This window comes from Mastigoproctus giganteus, chromosome 6, assembly GCF_048544385.1.
Source record: "Mastigoproctus giganteus isolate SK-2022 chromosome 6, ASM4854438v1, whole genome shotgun sequence".
Lineage (NCBI taxonomy): Eukaryota > Metazoa > Arthropoda > Arachnida > Uropygi > Thelyphonidae > Mastigoproctus > Mastigoproctus giganteus.
Genome location: NC_143580.1, coordinates 154,773,436 through 154,787,827, shown reverse-complemented (window position 1 = coordinate 154,787,827; position 14,392 = coordinate 154,773,436). Strand labels below are relative to the sequence as shown.

At 36.4% G+C, this 14,392-nt stretch overlaps 1 protein-coding gene across 1 annotated transcript in view; it reads right to left on the bottom strand.

Annotated features, from left to right (window-relative positions):
* LOC150084668 (tectonin beta-propeller repeat-containing protein 2) overlaps positions 1–14,392 on the bottom strand; it is a 262,877-nt gene that overhangs the window by 111,236 nt on the left and 137,249 nt on the right. The window contains 2 exon segments of the mRNA XM_090376317.1: positions 3,048–3,257; positions 6,517–6,532. Of these exon segments, the coding sequence (XP_090232443.1) occupies positions 3,048–3,257; positions 6,517–6,532 (226 nt within the window).

Here is a 14,392-nt window from a genome sequence, read left to right as displayed (position 1 = left end):
GATCAGTATTAGGACCACTGTTGTTTTTAATTTTCATAAACGACATTGATGAAGGGATAGAGGGCGTGATGTCTAAATTTGCAGATGATGTTAAAATTGGTAGAGTAGTTAATGATCACTGTCAAGCTGAGCTTCTTCAGAGAGACCTAGATAGACTTCAAGAATGGTCAGAAAAATGGCAGTTGTGCTTTAATCCAACAAAGTGTAAGGTATTACACCTGGGAAACAGTAATCCCAAAATAACTTATTCACTTGGTGGAGTTCAACTAAACCCAGTACTGGAGGAAAGGGACTTGGGTGTTACGATACGGTCAGACATGAAATTCTCTGAGCATTGTAAACAGGTTGCAAGGAAGGCCCATGGTGTCCTATCGATGATCTATCGAACTTTTGCAAGTAGAGATAGGGACGTGATAATCCCATTATATAAGGCCTATGTTAGACCACACTTGGAATACTGTGTTCAAGTATGGAGACCGCACCTAAAGAAAGACATCGAGCTTCTTGAAAGGGTGCAAAGAAGGGTAACTCGCCTGGTGAGATCGGCAAAAGGGCGTCCTTATGAAGAAAGACTTCGAATATGTGGGTTGCAGAGTTTGGAAACTAGACACCTTAGAGGAGATTTGATTGAGGTGTTTAAGGCTCTGAGAGGCATCAGTAAAATGAACGAGGACAAAATTTTCAAGATTATAAATGATGCTAGAACTAGGGGACATAAATTGAAGTTACGCGGGGAAATGTTTAGATTGGACTGCAGGAAGTTTTATTTTAGCCAGCGAGTTATAAATTACTGGAATAAGTTGCCTTCATGGGTGGTAGAGGCCGACAGTTTGGGGAAATTCAAAGGTCATCTGGATAGTACTTTCGGGTAAGGGAAGCGCATAGGATGATAGGATTAATTTCCTTTTTATTTAATTTTTAATTTCATTTTATTATTTTTATTTATTTATTAATTATTATTATTTATTTATTTAATTTTTGTTTTAATCATTGTTTTGTTCGGATTTTTTTTTTTTTTTTTTTTTTTTTTGGCTGGTGCAGCATAAGCCATAGGCTTTCTTGCACCATACGGCCGTTACTAATACTAATACTAATACTAACACCACCGAAAATTGGCCATTGAGAGACTGACCATAGCCTGTAAAGAAGGAGGGAGGGGATTGAACAGGAGAAGCCAATTGAGAACCTGCAGGATTACGTCCAAGCAAACATAGCACCAATCTACCATGCTATAAGAAAGATAGACAAATGACATTCAACCTCAACAAGGAGACCATATTCACACAGACAGAAGAAACAAAGACAGAAAGATGGGTGAAGAAGACACTCCATGGCAGCTATTACATGATTTCCATCAAGACTATATAGATAAGATGGCTTCCAATGCTTGGCTCATGAAAGGAAGGCTCTTCTTCAAGACTGAAGAATTCATGCTCAGCATCCAAGACCAAGTAATCAACACCAGGAACTACAGGAAATACATTGTCAAGGACCCAGGAGTAACGAATGCCACCTGGCTTCAGAAACAATCCAACACTTTACCACAGGATGCAGGGAGATCACCAAGACAGAGTACACTCACAGACATGACCAGGTGGCCAGGATAATACATCAGAAGCTAGTGCAAAAATACCCAGCTGATCAAAGAAAGTTTACTATATTACAAATATGAACCTCTGGCTGTACTAGAGACCCCTACTCACAGACTGTACTATGTCCATGCCATAATAATGGACAAGACAATTCCACACAACACATCAGACATAATCCCATTGGCAAGAAGGAAATGGCTACCTACCTGATTGACATGGCAGTGCCCAATGCCAGCAACCTCCAGAAATCATATGAGGAAAAGATCAGCAAGTAGTCATATCTACAATAGGAAGTCAAAGATATGTGGCATATGGAACAAGTAGTGACCTGATCATTGTGTCAACCACCGGCATGGCACCAAAGTGTCTCCATAGGAACCTAGCAACAATAGGCCTCCTAGAGAATGCTTACATGGAACTCCAGAAAATCGTGATCCTTACTACTTGACAGTAAGAGAGTTCCTTGACCAACAGTAATAATAACAATAATAATAGTAACCAACCACCCCATGCACTTAGTACTAGTACTTGTCAAGGGGCAAGAAAAATCCAATAGAGGAGAAAAAGTTTTATCATAATAATATCATAATGCATAACATTTAATATCATAACATAATGCATAACATTTAATATCATAACATAATGCATAACATTTAATATCATAACATAATACACATGACATGGTATATGGTGGTCATATCATATGCATTATGTCGGAAATGAAAAACCTGCAGAAACCTTCAGAAAACCATTCTCAGGTGTTTATTGTGGGCGTATTTGTTAAAAAAATAAGAAGAAATGCATATCATTTTTAAAAAATTTGATTTTAATGTAGTTTTACCATTTTTTGCTAAAAGAAAAAAGATGGATAAAAATTATGTTATGACACAGTGAGACAGAGAGGAGTAAAAAAGACAGATTCTCCATCGTAAACAGGAGAGATGCGTAAGTCTGAAAATCAACTGTATAAGTTATAATGAACAGAATGTGCATTCTGAACAGCAATTTCAAATAAATATTTGAAAAATTTCAAACAAACCAAATTCAAGTAAATGTGATCATAAGACCTATAACCATTTTAACTCTCTGCAATTAAAAGTGTAATCACAGCATACATTATTTGTCTATAAATTGATGTTTAATCAAATTATGCCATTCTCTTGTAGAAAAACACAAAATAAAGTATTAATTGAAAAGTTAACTTATGCAATGCATTTTTACATATATCACACAAAAGATGCAATTATCAATAATGTTTATTAATAATATTATCAATATTATAAATATTTTTAAAAGAGTAAGAGATTACCTCAATCTCTTTACTAATATAAATATTTTTACTAATATTTTTTTCTTTTTACTAATATAAATATTTCTGATAAAAAAATTTGTAAAATTTTATATAAAAATTTTAAATTGCAAATATAAAAAAATTAGGTAATCATTCTTAAATACCTGACTGTTTTCCAATTAAAATTCTTCTCTTTGACTGCTGTACAAAATAGTGTGCCATCTGTAGCCAGTAACCACAATACCCCATTATAGTAAGAGACTTGTTCAAATGGATATGAAGATGATGGATGCTGCACAAATTTTGGTTTACAACAAGGTTTCTTCAAAGACAAGGGCTGCTGCGTAGCAAGTTTACCACTTATTGTGATATACCTATTAATGAAAAATCATATGCATCTTATTTTTAAAGGTTAGGCAAAATCAAGAAATCATTCATATAAAACTTAGCAAAAGAGAAATTCAAATTCACATGGTTGAAGCTGGATAAATTGTTATGATGAATGTGGATAAATGCATGAGATGATGGATGATATGTGTGTTGGTGATCTCTGAAAATGTTTATTACAAATAACTAAATTTTTTTTTTTTTGTGAAGAACGTAACTAGGCATTATGTTATGGGATCAATCTCTTCATCTAAGCCCATCAAAGGACTAGCAGACATCAGTACATCTAAAAGTGTCATGCACTCAATAGTGGTATACACTTACACATTTCAGGTGAGGTGCAGTACTTTTACTTTTAGTGAGGTGAGTGACTTACTTATCCTCCATTGTGCCAATTGTTAATAGGGCCCAACAACCTGCTTTCATCTACATTTTTCCATTTCTGACTCCTCCCACAATTGCTCTCATCTTTCCTTTTCAATCAACTGTCATTCTCCTATTATTGGATCTCTAATGACAGGAGTTTTAGGTCAGGTATTAAGATGTGTCCTGACCATTTCCATCTTTTGTTTTACGAAGTGTGAAACATACTGTTATCCTGTTATCTATCTTACTTCTTTCTTGGTTATTTTTCTTTCTCTCCAGTATACTCCATTTAAATACTTGAAATAAAAGCACTGCACATGAATAAAGTTATCTATATATTACTAATAGAACTTAACAATTATACATTTCACAGATGTTTTTTCTTCCACTAATTCAGTGATTGTGATCTTGCTGTTAATGCAACAATTTGTGACAATACAACAGCAAGATTACAATCACTGAAGAAGCAGAAGAGAAAGCATCAATGAAATATGATTTAGGTTCTATTATTAAATAGATTCTAAACTTTACAGAGGTTACGTGCTATTGTTTCAAGTATTTAGACTGTCGTTAAAACTTCTATTTTCCCATTGGTTTCATTGTCTTCTCTTGTTTTGTTCCCTGACCATAGCAAATGTTGTTCTGACAAAAGTATTAATTTCATTTTTGTTTTTACATTTATTTGCTTTATAAATAAATTCATGGTAGAATTAGACAAAGTTTTGGAGTAAATAGTGGATGATTTTTTTTTTTTTTTTTTTTTTTTTTTTGCTGATGCTGTATAAGCTTGCTTTCTTGCTTCATATACCTCTACTAATGCTAATATGTTTGTCAATCTTCTAAAAATTCCAGATGCAATTCTTTTCTTCTGTTTTATTTCTACATTACTGCCTTTATATTTCTATATAAAGCTCAAGTTACTCTACACACTCTCCATTATTTATATTATTTACCATTATTTTAGATGATTTGTATTTAATTTAAGACTCAATTCTTGTATATTTTCTTTTTATTTTGCTAAGTTTTATTTTAATGCCCTCAGTTGATTGCATGATGAGTAAGATGTCATCAATATTTTCTAGTTCTTCTCAATTTTCTATTTAGTATTAGAAGAGGCAAAAAATGAGTATCATCCACAAAAAATAAATAAATAATCACATTATCTGTCCATTTACTCTAATAATTTTTCTAATCACTTTTTGAATTCATTCAAACTATCCACTTCCATAATACCCAACGAAAGTTTGTTCCAACAATCAGTTATTCTCTGGCTGAAATTTTTAATTAAATTTATATCCCATTATGAGTCATCTGATAAAGAGCACGGATGCCATTAGCATTTAGTTAACTCAGTAAATTTAAGGCCTTAACCATTTAACCTTAATCAGGCACCTAGTTTCCAGATGCTGAAATTTGTGAAAGAGAAGTCTGTCTGTCTGTCTGTCTGTCTCTCTCTCTCTCTCTCTCTCTCTCTCTCTCTCTCTCTCTCTCCTTACGGGAAAAATTCTTGTATATCACTGAGAGAAATCCAGGAGCTGTCCCAGCAGTCTGTCTGCACTGTTAAGAGAACTTCATGTTGAAATGTACAATTCTGCCCACCCCAGGTCTTTTTTTGTTCTCCACTACCTTACTGGAGAACAAAAAAACCTGGGGTGGAGGGGAATTGTACAGTCCAACATGACCCAAATGGTATATTATTCTAAGAATACTGCTACCCAAATGCAGTGTTAAGCATTTATCAAAAGCTAAACTTCAATTACAGCCCATCTGCACAATTTTTCTAGGTCTTGTTGCAGAAGCACACCTTGATTCCAGTCATGCCACTCTGCCAAGCTTTGTATTATCTGCAAACTTAGACACTGAAACATGCCTTCATCAATATCATTTATAAATAGTGAAAGCAACAGTGGGCTCAAAACGGAACCCTTGAGGACTCCACAAATAAAATTAGTCCAAGATGATCAGAAGCCATTAATAACCATTCTATCTCTTCTGCCACTCAATCATCCCTTTATCAGTATTAGTGCCACACTGTTCCAATTGTTAACAGGAAAGACTGCTTCTACACTTAAATAGAAATGGTGCAAGAATATTTGAGGATGCTATTGAGGCAGTGTTAGGTGAGTGGGAAAACTGCTAGCTAGCGTGATTCATAGACTAAAAGATTAGCAGTAACCACAGGCAGAGGCTCCTTGCACTGCTCCTATTAAAATAACTAGCAAACTGCAAAGCAAGGTGCTGGGGATTTCAGGGACTCGGGGAGTCATCATGGAACAAGTAAATACATGGGCTGTGTTAGGGTAAATAAGAGTAAGAACAGGTGCATGTATACTTGCATGTAGTGGCGTAGGAACGCCTTGGGGCAGGTGAAGGGCGCCACTGACAGGCCACATCAGTACAGTGCCAAGCTATTTCGACACCCTAGGCTGGCTGACGAAATGGCACCCCTCGATGATATCGAATCAAGATGACAACACAGGGAGGGCGAAAATTAATTTCCACACGGCAATTCAAGCCTGCATGCATCCTTACATCTGAGTACATACTGCATAATATCATAGATTTATTTGCTGTCCAGAATGTAACTTTGAAAGGATCAATCAGGCGATTGCTTCATCAGCACATGCTTGAATGCACAGTAGCTCGCAATTCACACATTGTGTACAAACTGAATAAGTTATAAGTTATAGTGTTTTTGTGATTGCTATATAAATAGGTAATCGTAAATATTGTGATTTATAATTTAAATAAAATAATAAAGGCCAAATTAATTTTAGACATGCCATCAAAGAAAAAAAGTTGACATCAGTACCGCATAGAAAGACTGCATAAAAAGGAAATTAGAAAAAAACATTTTGCTAGTTTACAAAACTGACTTACGATAAGCACACCAAACCTGAAAGTGACAAAGAAAATGAACATGATTCGAATGAAGATGAAACAAATGATGATGCCACTCAAATGGAAGTCCAAGAAAAAGCTCAAACAGTTGAAGTTATTTTAAAAGAATTAGAAAGTGTGTACAATAACCAACAACAGTTGGCAGAAGAAAATGATGGCAGCAATAATATTAACAATGAACATATAAGTCTGAATTTTAATGATCAGATCACATGGAACTTTAATATCCACAAAAACAGATCTCTTATGGTGCAACATGGTCCCGAACATATAGTCTTAAATACATACCTTGTCACTAATGGCCGATGTTTCAATAATTCGTGGAAATACAAAATGAAGGTATTGAAAAACAAAAAGAGAGGAAATGGTTATTTTATTGCAAAAAAAAAAAAGATGCAATATATTTTTTTCCGTGCATCTTATTTGTATTTGGCACAAATAATGTTCCATTTAGCAGGTCAGATGGATTTAAGGATTGGAAACATCTAAATCCAAACGTTCCTTTTCACGAGAATTCATTACAACAACACATAAACAATTTCACAAATTGGAAATTATTAGAAAAGGGTCTTCAAAAAGGTGGACTAATTGATGATGCTGTACAAGCAGCACTAAGATTCGAAATGGTGTCATATATTGAAATGTATATTGTTCTGTGCTGAAAATAATTTGGCATTTCGTGGACATGCTAGTAATATTGATACCGAAAAAAAAAATTGTGGCGTATTTTTAAACTTAATAAAATTTGTCAGCCAATTTGACTGTGGTATGAAAAATGCTCTGGAATCTCATATTAAACACCACACTAATTATTTATCTCCAGAAATTCAGAATGAATTTATTAATTTGTTAGCAACAAAAGTACGAAGTGAAATAACTAAATTCAACAAGGCATAATATGTTAAGAGTAAGAGTTTTATATATATATGATATCGGTGTGGATACACTATCATCATCATCATCATCAGCCATTTTCAATCCACTGCAGGATGAAGGCCTCTCCAGCAACTTTCCAGTTCCTTCTGTTTTGAGCACTGGCCATCCATTTACTACCCAAAAACTCATGAATTTCATCTATCCATCTCTGCCTTTGTCTTCCAGGTTTTCTTCTAGCTCCTCTTGGGTACCATTCTGTTATTTTCTTAGTCCATCTGTCATCATGTCTTCGAGCTATGTGTCCTGCCCAACACCATTTTAGTTCTTTAGTTTTGATAAGAATGTCCTTTACTTGAGTTTGCTGCCTAATCCATGTGTTTCTCTTCTTATCTAACAGTCTGATTCCCAATATAATTCGTTCCATTCTTCGATGTGTAGTTCTCAGCTTCTCTTCCATTCTTTTTGTGAGTGCCCAAGTTTCACTTCCATAAGTCATGGTGGGGAGTATACATTGATTCATTATTTTACGTTTCAGACAAACTGGGATATTGCTCTTCAGTATGTGACTACATTTCCTGAATGCTATCCATCCAAAATTTATTCTTCTCTTGACTTCCAGCCATTTATCATTATTACAGCTAATAACTTGTCCCAGATAAGTATATGACTCCACCTTTTCAATTACTGCTCCTTCAATCATTATTTCCCTTTCCATGGCATACTTGTTCATCATTACTTTCGTTTTAGCCATATTCATCTTTAGTCCAAAATCCTTACTAACTGTGCATAACTGATTAAGATTTTCCTCTAATTCTTTGGGATCATGGCTTATGACCACAATGTCATCTGCAAATCGTAAATGGTTTAGGTACTCTCCGTTCACATTGACTCCTTTCTGCGACCAGTCTAATCTTCTGAAAGCTTCCTCAAGGGCAGCAGTAAACAGCTTTGGAGATATTGTGTCTCATTGTCGAACTCCTATCTCGATTTTAAATTTCCTACTGTCTTTGTCTAGTTTAATAAAGGAGGTGGCACTCTCATATATTTTCTTCAAAATCATAATATATAGGGTATCTATGCCTTGTCTTTCCAGTGCCCGAAACATTGCCTTATGCTGCATGGAGTCAAATGCCTTTTCATAGTCCACAAATGCCAGGCATAATGGTATTTTATATTCATTTGCTTTCTCCATTAGCTGTGATATTACGTGAAGGTGATCCATAGTTGAGAATCCTGTCCTAAAGCCAGCTTGCTCTTTCGGTTGATTCTCATCAAGTATTATTTCTAATCTGTTAGTAATGACCCTTGTGAACAACTTGTAGATGTGGGATAACAAGCTAATTGTTCTATAATTTCCAATTTCTGATTTATCTCCTTTCTTATGCAGCAAAACTATGATTGCATTATTCCACTGCTTAGGCATCACACATTTTCTAATGCACTTTGTGAAGAGCCTTGCCAGTTTTTGTGTTATGTCTCTTCCTTCCAAATTTAACAACTCTACAGTAACTTCATCTTCCCCGGGGCTTTCCGATTCTTCATTTTCTTCAATGCATGTTCTCCTCATCAGGAAGAATACACCATACATAACTGTGGATACACCATAGATAACTCTTAAGAAAAAACTACGATAGTAGTGTGGGAAGCATTATTTCCTCTGTATCTCATATTGTGCTCGATGATAGGTTAATAGCTTTGAAGTGGTGCCGTTTCACTTCCATGAAACAACAGATGACCGCTTTTTGGGATAAAGGAAAACCACTCTCTTCTACATCTCTAACAGGGTGCATACAATGTGGCACCCTCCGTAGCCAGGTGGGAAGGAGCAGCAGTGCGCAGCACACGCTTCTTGATTAGACCGGAATTCGAGCCCGTCACCACCAAATACGGAGGATGTGGAAAGGTCAGAGAATGACCACCGCATATCATGGAGCAATATGGCCTTAGTTGCTAATGCTCCTAAAAACCAAATAACAACAACAGATTACAATAGAAGGTGGACCAGAGCCTAATGTCCGAATGTTTAATACACCTTGGTCTGCCCACTGGCTATGAATACACAGAAAATAGTTGACCAGCTCTACTTCTCAGTATGTGGGACAGGTAGACAGATAGGTTTACAGGTCCCACTGAGTTGCAGATGGTAATCTCTTTATCTTTTAATTCGAGCGTAACAACAGCACTATTGCTTTCTTGAAGGCCATGGGTGCGAACGATGTGTACTCAGTTAAGTCTCGTAATGCAGTCGTTATATGGAAAATTTTCATTTCCATAAAACAAAGAAATAAAAAAATTCTAAAAAAATCTGGTAAAGAATAAAAATCTAATTAGCGAATTCTAAAAAAATTTGGTAAAAAGAAAACATTTATCTCTAAATAGAAAAATTTGCTATAAAGAAGTTTGTTAAACAGAGGTCTGACTGTACTTATTATTTATTATGATTTTACCAATTATCGAAAAAAGGCACGTAGCCAAGAATTTGCCAAGGGCGCCGAAAACCTAGCTACGCCTCTGTTTGCATGTACAACAATGCTAGCAGTTTATAGTAAATAAATTTGAAGTGCTTGTCAAGACATCAAAGGCAGATATTGTTGGGATATCAGAGATGTGGTGTTACACAGATATAAGGAATGCAGAATTGGAATTTGGAGAGTACAATGTGTAGAGAAAGGATAGACAAGATAGGAAGGAGGAGGGGTTATGCTTTCGGTTAAGAAACACATAAAATCTATGGCAGTGCATCCAGCTGACATTGGTGTATAGTGCAATGTTGAGTCAGTTTGGTGTGACATAGACATTTGGGTGTGACTGGGAAAGCAAAAGTGAGGCTATGAGTGTATTATAGGCCTAATAACTCTGAAGAATACAATGAATAGTACTGGCCCTGCTTTACTGGCCTCCTCTATTTCTCTGTATAGGCAACCCCTGTATAACATGGTACTTCAATGACATGGTTTTGTCATTGAACACGATTGATAAATTGCACAACATGGTACAGTTTTACATAACAGAGTATTTTTGAGCTTTTGTGCGGGGAAAACTTGCTATTATGTTGGGTGTAATTTTTCAACATATCCACTCTTTTTTGAATCCCAGCTGTTGACTTGCTAGTCAAAAAAAATAAAATAAAATAAAATATTGAGAAATCCCTGTATTTTATTTTGTTGGGAAATCCCCGTGTTATAATCTGTGCTATTGAACTTGTAGAAAAATCTAGATTTCAAAGTTTTATTACTATTGGATATCATGCCAGGCCAACCAAATGTTGAAGTTATGTTCCTACCACAACAGTTATACTAGGTTAATACAACTTCTTTCATTCAGCCATTAGATCAAGGCATTATATCCACCTTTAAAACTCATTACATCAGAAAACTGTTACAATGGATTTTGGAAAAAATCAATTCTGAATCTATTGAAGATTCAGAATTGATTCTGAATCTACTGAATCTATCAATTCTGAATGGAGGAATGGAAACATTTCTCAATTGTGGACTGTATCAGAATCATAGCTTTATCGCTAAGAAGTAAAACCGTCAAAGTTAAATGTGTCTGGAAAAATGTATGGCCAGAGTCAGTTCATTCAGGAAATATGGTCGAATCAGCAGAAAACGGAATCGGTGCGATAGTAGAACTTGCTACGTCGGTAGGAGGGGAAGGTATAAGGATGATATGACTACTGAAGCCCTTGTGGGTAGCACAGTTTATCGTGGAACACTAGTGTTCCGTGAAAAATCGTAATTAATAATTAAAAAAATAAAATAAATAAATTTTGCAAATTTGTAGCGTACACCTCCACTTTTGAATCTTTGTAATTTTTAACATTTTTTTTTTCAGTTATTAACATACTGGCATAGACTAATAATCAAATAGACTGTTCCATGGTCTATTTGATTTTTAGTCTATTATTATTATTATTAATAGCCATATGGTGCAAGGAAGCCTGAGGCTTATGCTGCACCAGGAAAAAAAAAAGGTTCCCGAGTTACCCTGAGAGAGAGAGAGAGAGAGAGAGAGAGAGAGAGAGAGAGAGAGAGAGAGAGAGAGAGAGAGAGAGAGAGAGAGAGTCAAAAGTAGAAGAGAATCACCAAGAAAGAGAAGAATGATGATATCCAGCTCAGGACCCTGGGTGTGCCAAGCCCATACTCACCATATGTGAGCCCCCGGGGTTATTAGTTTGATTATTATTACACTTTATTTTGGTATGCTTTTGCATAGCAAAATATGTGTAGAGGAAGTGACATCTACGAAAAAGTAGCAATGTAGTGATCTAATATGCCATTTGTATGCGATTTAGCCTGGAGTACACGGGCTGAAGGAGAGGAGGAAGCGAACTGATATCATAACTAAACTAACTAACTTGTATAATTTTTTTTTTGATAATTATTAGTATTTCGAAATATTATTATTAAAAAAATGTGACCATGGATATGTGGTTGAAAAAAGAAACTTTAAAACAAGAGGCAAAGTACTTCTAATAGTACAACTGTAGTCGATGAAAACGAATACAATATTGTCACAAGTCAAAGTGAGGATGAACAATTGCAGCCTTTTGTTCCCCAAAAATCCGAAGTGAAAAAACAGGAACCAACTAATAAAAGACCAAAACAAAAGTATAATGACAATTATTTGAATTTTGGCTTTACATGCGTTGAAAATAAAGATGCTCCTGATGCAAAGTGTGTCATATGTAATAAAATATTAGCAAACAGTTCTTTAGTTCTCTCTAAACTTGTGTTTCGTAAGTGTTCCGTGAATATTTTGTGAGATGAAAAGTGTTGCATGACTAAAAAATGGGAAACGCTGGTCTAGACATACCAGAGGTCCCAATGTGTGCCAGAAACATGCCCCAGACCATTACAGTCTGTCCACCTGCCTGAACAGTTCCTTGTTGACATGACAGGTACATAGCTCTGTGTGGTTTCCACCAGATACACACTCTCCAATCTGCTTGAAATAATTAGAAGCGGGACTCATTGGACTAGGAGACACGTCTCCAATTATCCAAGGTCCAATGCCAACGTTCTTTTGCCCAACTGAGGTGTAGAGTCCTGTGTCATGGTGTTAACATTGGGAGTCTGGTGGGTCAGCGGTGGTAGGTTTGTCCACTAGCAAGAGGGGTGACAGCATCGCATTGCCCAGGAACCAGGTTTCCCACGAATTCTGTCCTTTCATGTACAATACGGGTGATAGAGGACTAGTCGGTTGCAATTATGCAACCAAGTGTACATTATTTCGGATATCCTGAAAGTTAAAGATGTCATCTATACAAAAGTTCCAACTATTGGCCCCGAATTTTTTGAGGTAAACTTACTTTTGATAATTTTAGATAGACATAATTATATGCTTTAGCAGTAGTGACCGGATGTACGTGTATCATAGCACTTAGAGCGAATGCCACCCTGCTGCATGTACTCGCAATTAGGCTAATCCCTGCCTCGAGCAACAAGGCTCCAACCCTCTGCCTTTTGTTTCTCAGGAAATAGAAAGTAGTTAATAGTGCACCGTGTTTGTTGTTTACTTGTTTGAACTTAAGAAGGGCAAGCTATACAATAAGGTAATTTATTTCGAGAGCTTACAAATTTACCCTACTTGATCATTTATTTTCAATGTATGTAAATATATTTTTCTAAAACATTGAAGTCAGCCTGCAAAAAATCGCCAACTTAGTTCAGCCCCTATTTGACCACTTACTTGTGTTTTTTGGCATTTACAGCGAGCTCTGCTTCAACTTACTACGAGTAGATAATCGTTTATCCATATTCCTCTCGTTGATCCAGATACCCACTAAAACAATATGAGCGACGCTGAAGTTGAACTGATAGTTAAGGGACAGGCAGATTACCCAATCCGCTCAAGGAATGAGGCCCCGGCAACTGGGGAAGGTATGAATAAACCTACAAAGACCAAGGCCAAGAAGAAAGAGAAGGGTAGAAGAAGGTCTGCTACAGACGTTCCAACAACGAAGGAAGTCTCTGAAGAGGCTGCAAATGAATCATTCAGCGAATCTGACCAGGAAGAACAAAAGAGTCAGGAAACTGAGCATGAAGGAAAAAAAAGTCAGGAACCCCTATTACCCAGGTTCCCCCATTGACTGGGACTCCAGTGGAACAGATTATTGCCATTAGAGGAACCCTAGAAAAATACATGGCTAAGCAATCAAGTAGAATTACTGCTGCCATTAGAACTGACGTGATAGAGATCTTCAGTAAAATCGAGACAGTGGTCCAAAAATTACACGTTGACCACGAGAGGCTTAAAGCAAAAATCGAAGTTCTCACACAGGAGGGGGAAAAACAAATGCAACAATGTCCCCGCTCATTTTCAGAGGCATTGAGGAATGGAGCTCAATATGTGCCCAACCAACCAGGAAAAGTATCGATTCCAAAGGACACTGTGCGTTATAACACCAAAAAAGCGGATTGGCAACGCTTCCTTGTGGAATGCCCTAGGAAATGCTCTACAAAACCGAAAGGTGGTAAGAAAGCCTGAATCACATGTTATTTTGGTTAAACCAGTGGAAGATGCACATTTAGGTACCAGTGAAGCGGTCAAGGAAACACTCACAAAAAACTTCAAGGAGCAGATGAAAACTGTAAAAATAAAGAGTATTAGAAAGACCAGACATCCAGGAGTCTTAATAGAAACCGACACCAGGGAGGAGGCACAAACCATCCTGAATAATGCCGACATGACAAATTTCGGGCTTAGGGCAGAAGCCCCAAAGAAAAAAGGGCCTTCGGTTGCGATCTTTGATGTGGACGAGAGCTTAACACCAGAGGAGCTCAAAGCCGAGATCTTTAATAAAAATCTAAGTATATACCTGCAAGATGAGGCTAGCGTGGATGATATTAGTCTGAAATACAAAAAGAAGACCAAGTCACCTACAAACATAAATTGGGTAATCGAACTATCAACCAGAGCATGGCAAATTCTGGGAGCTCAAAATAGAATATTCATTGGATGGGGCAGCCATAGA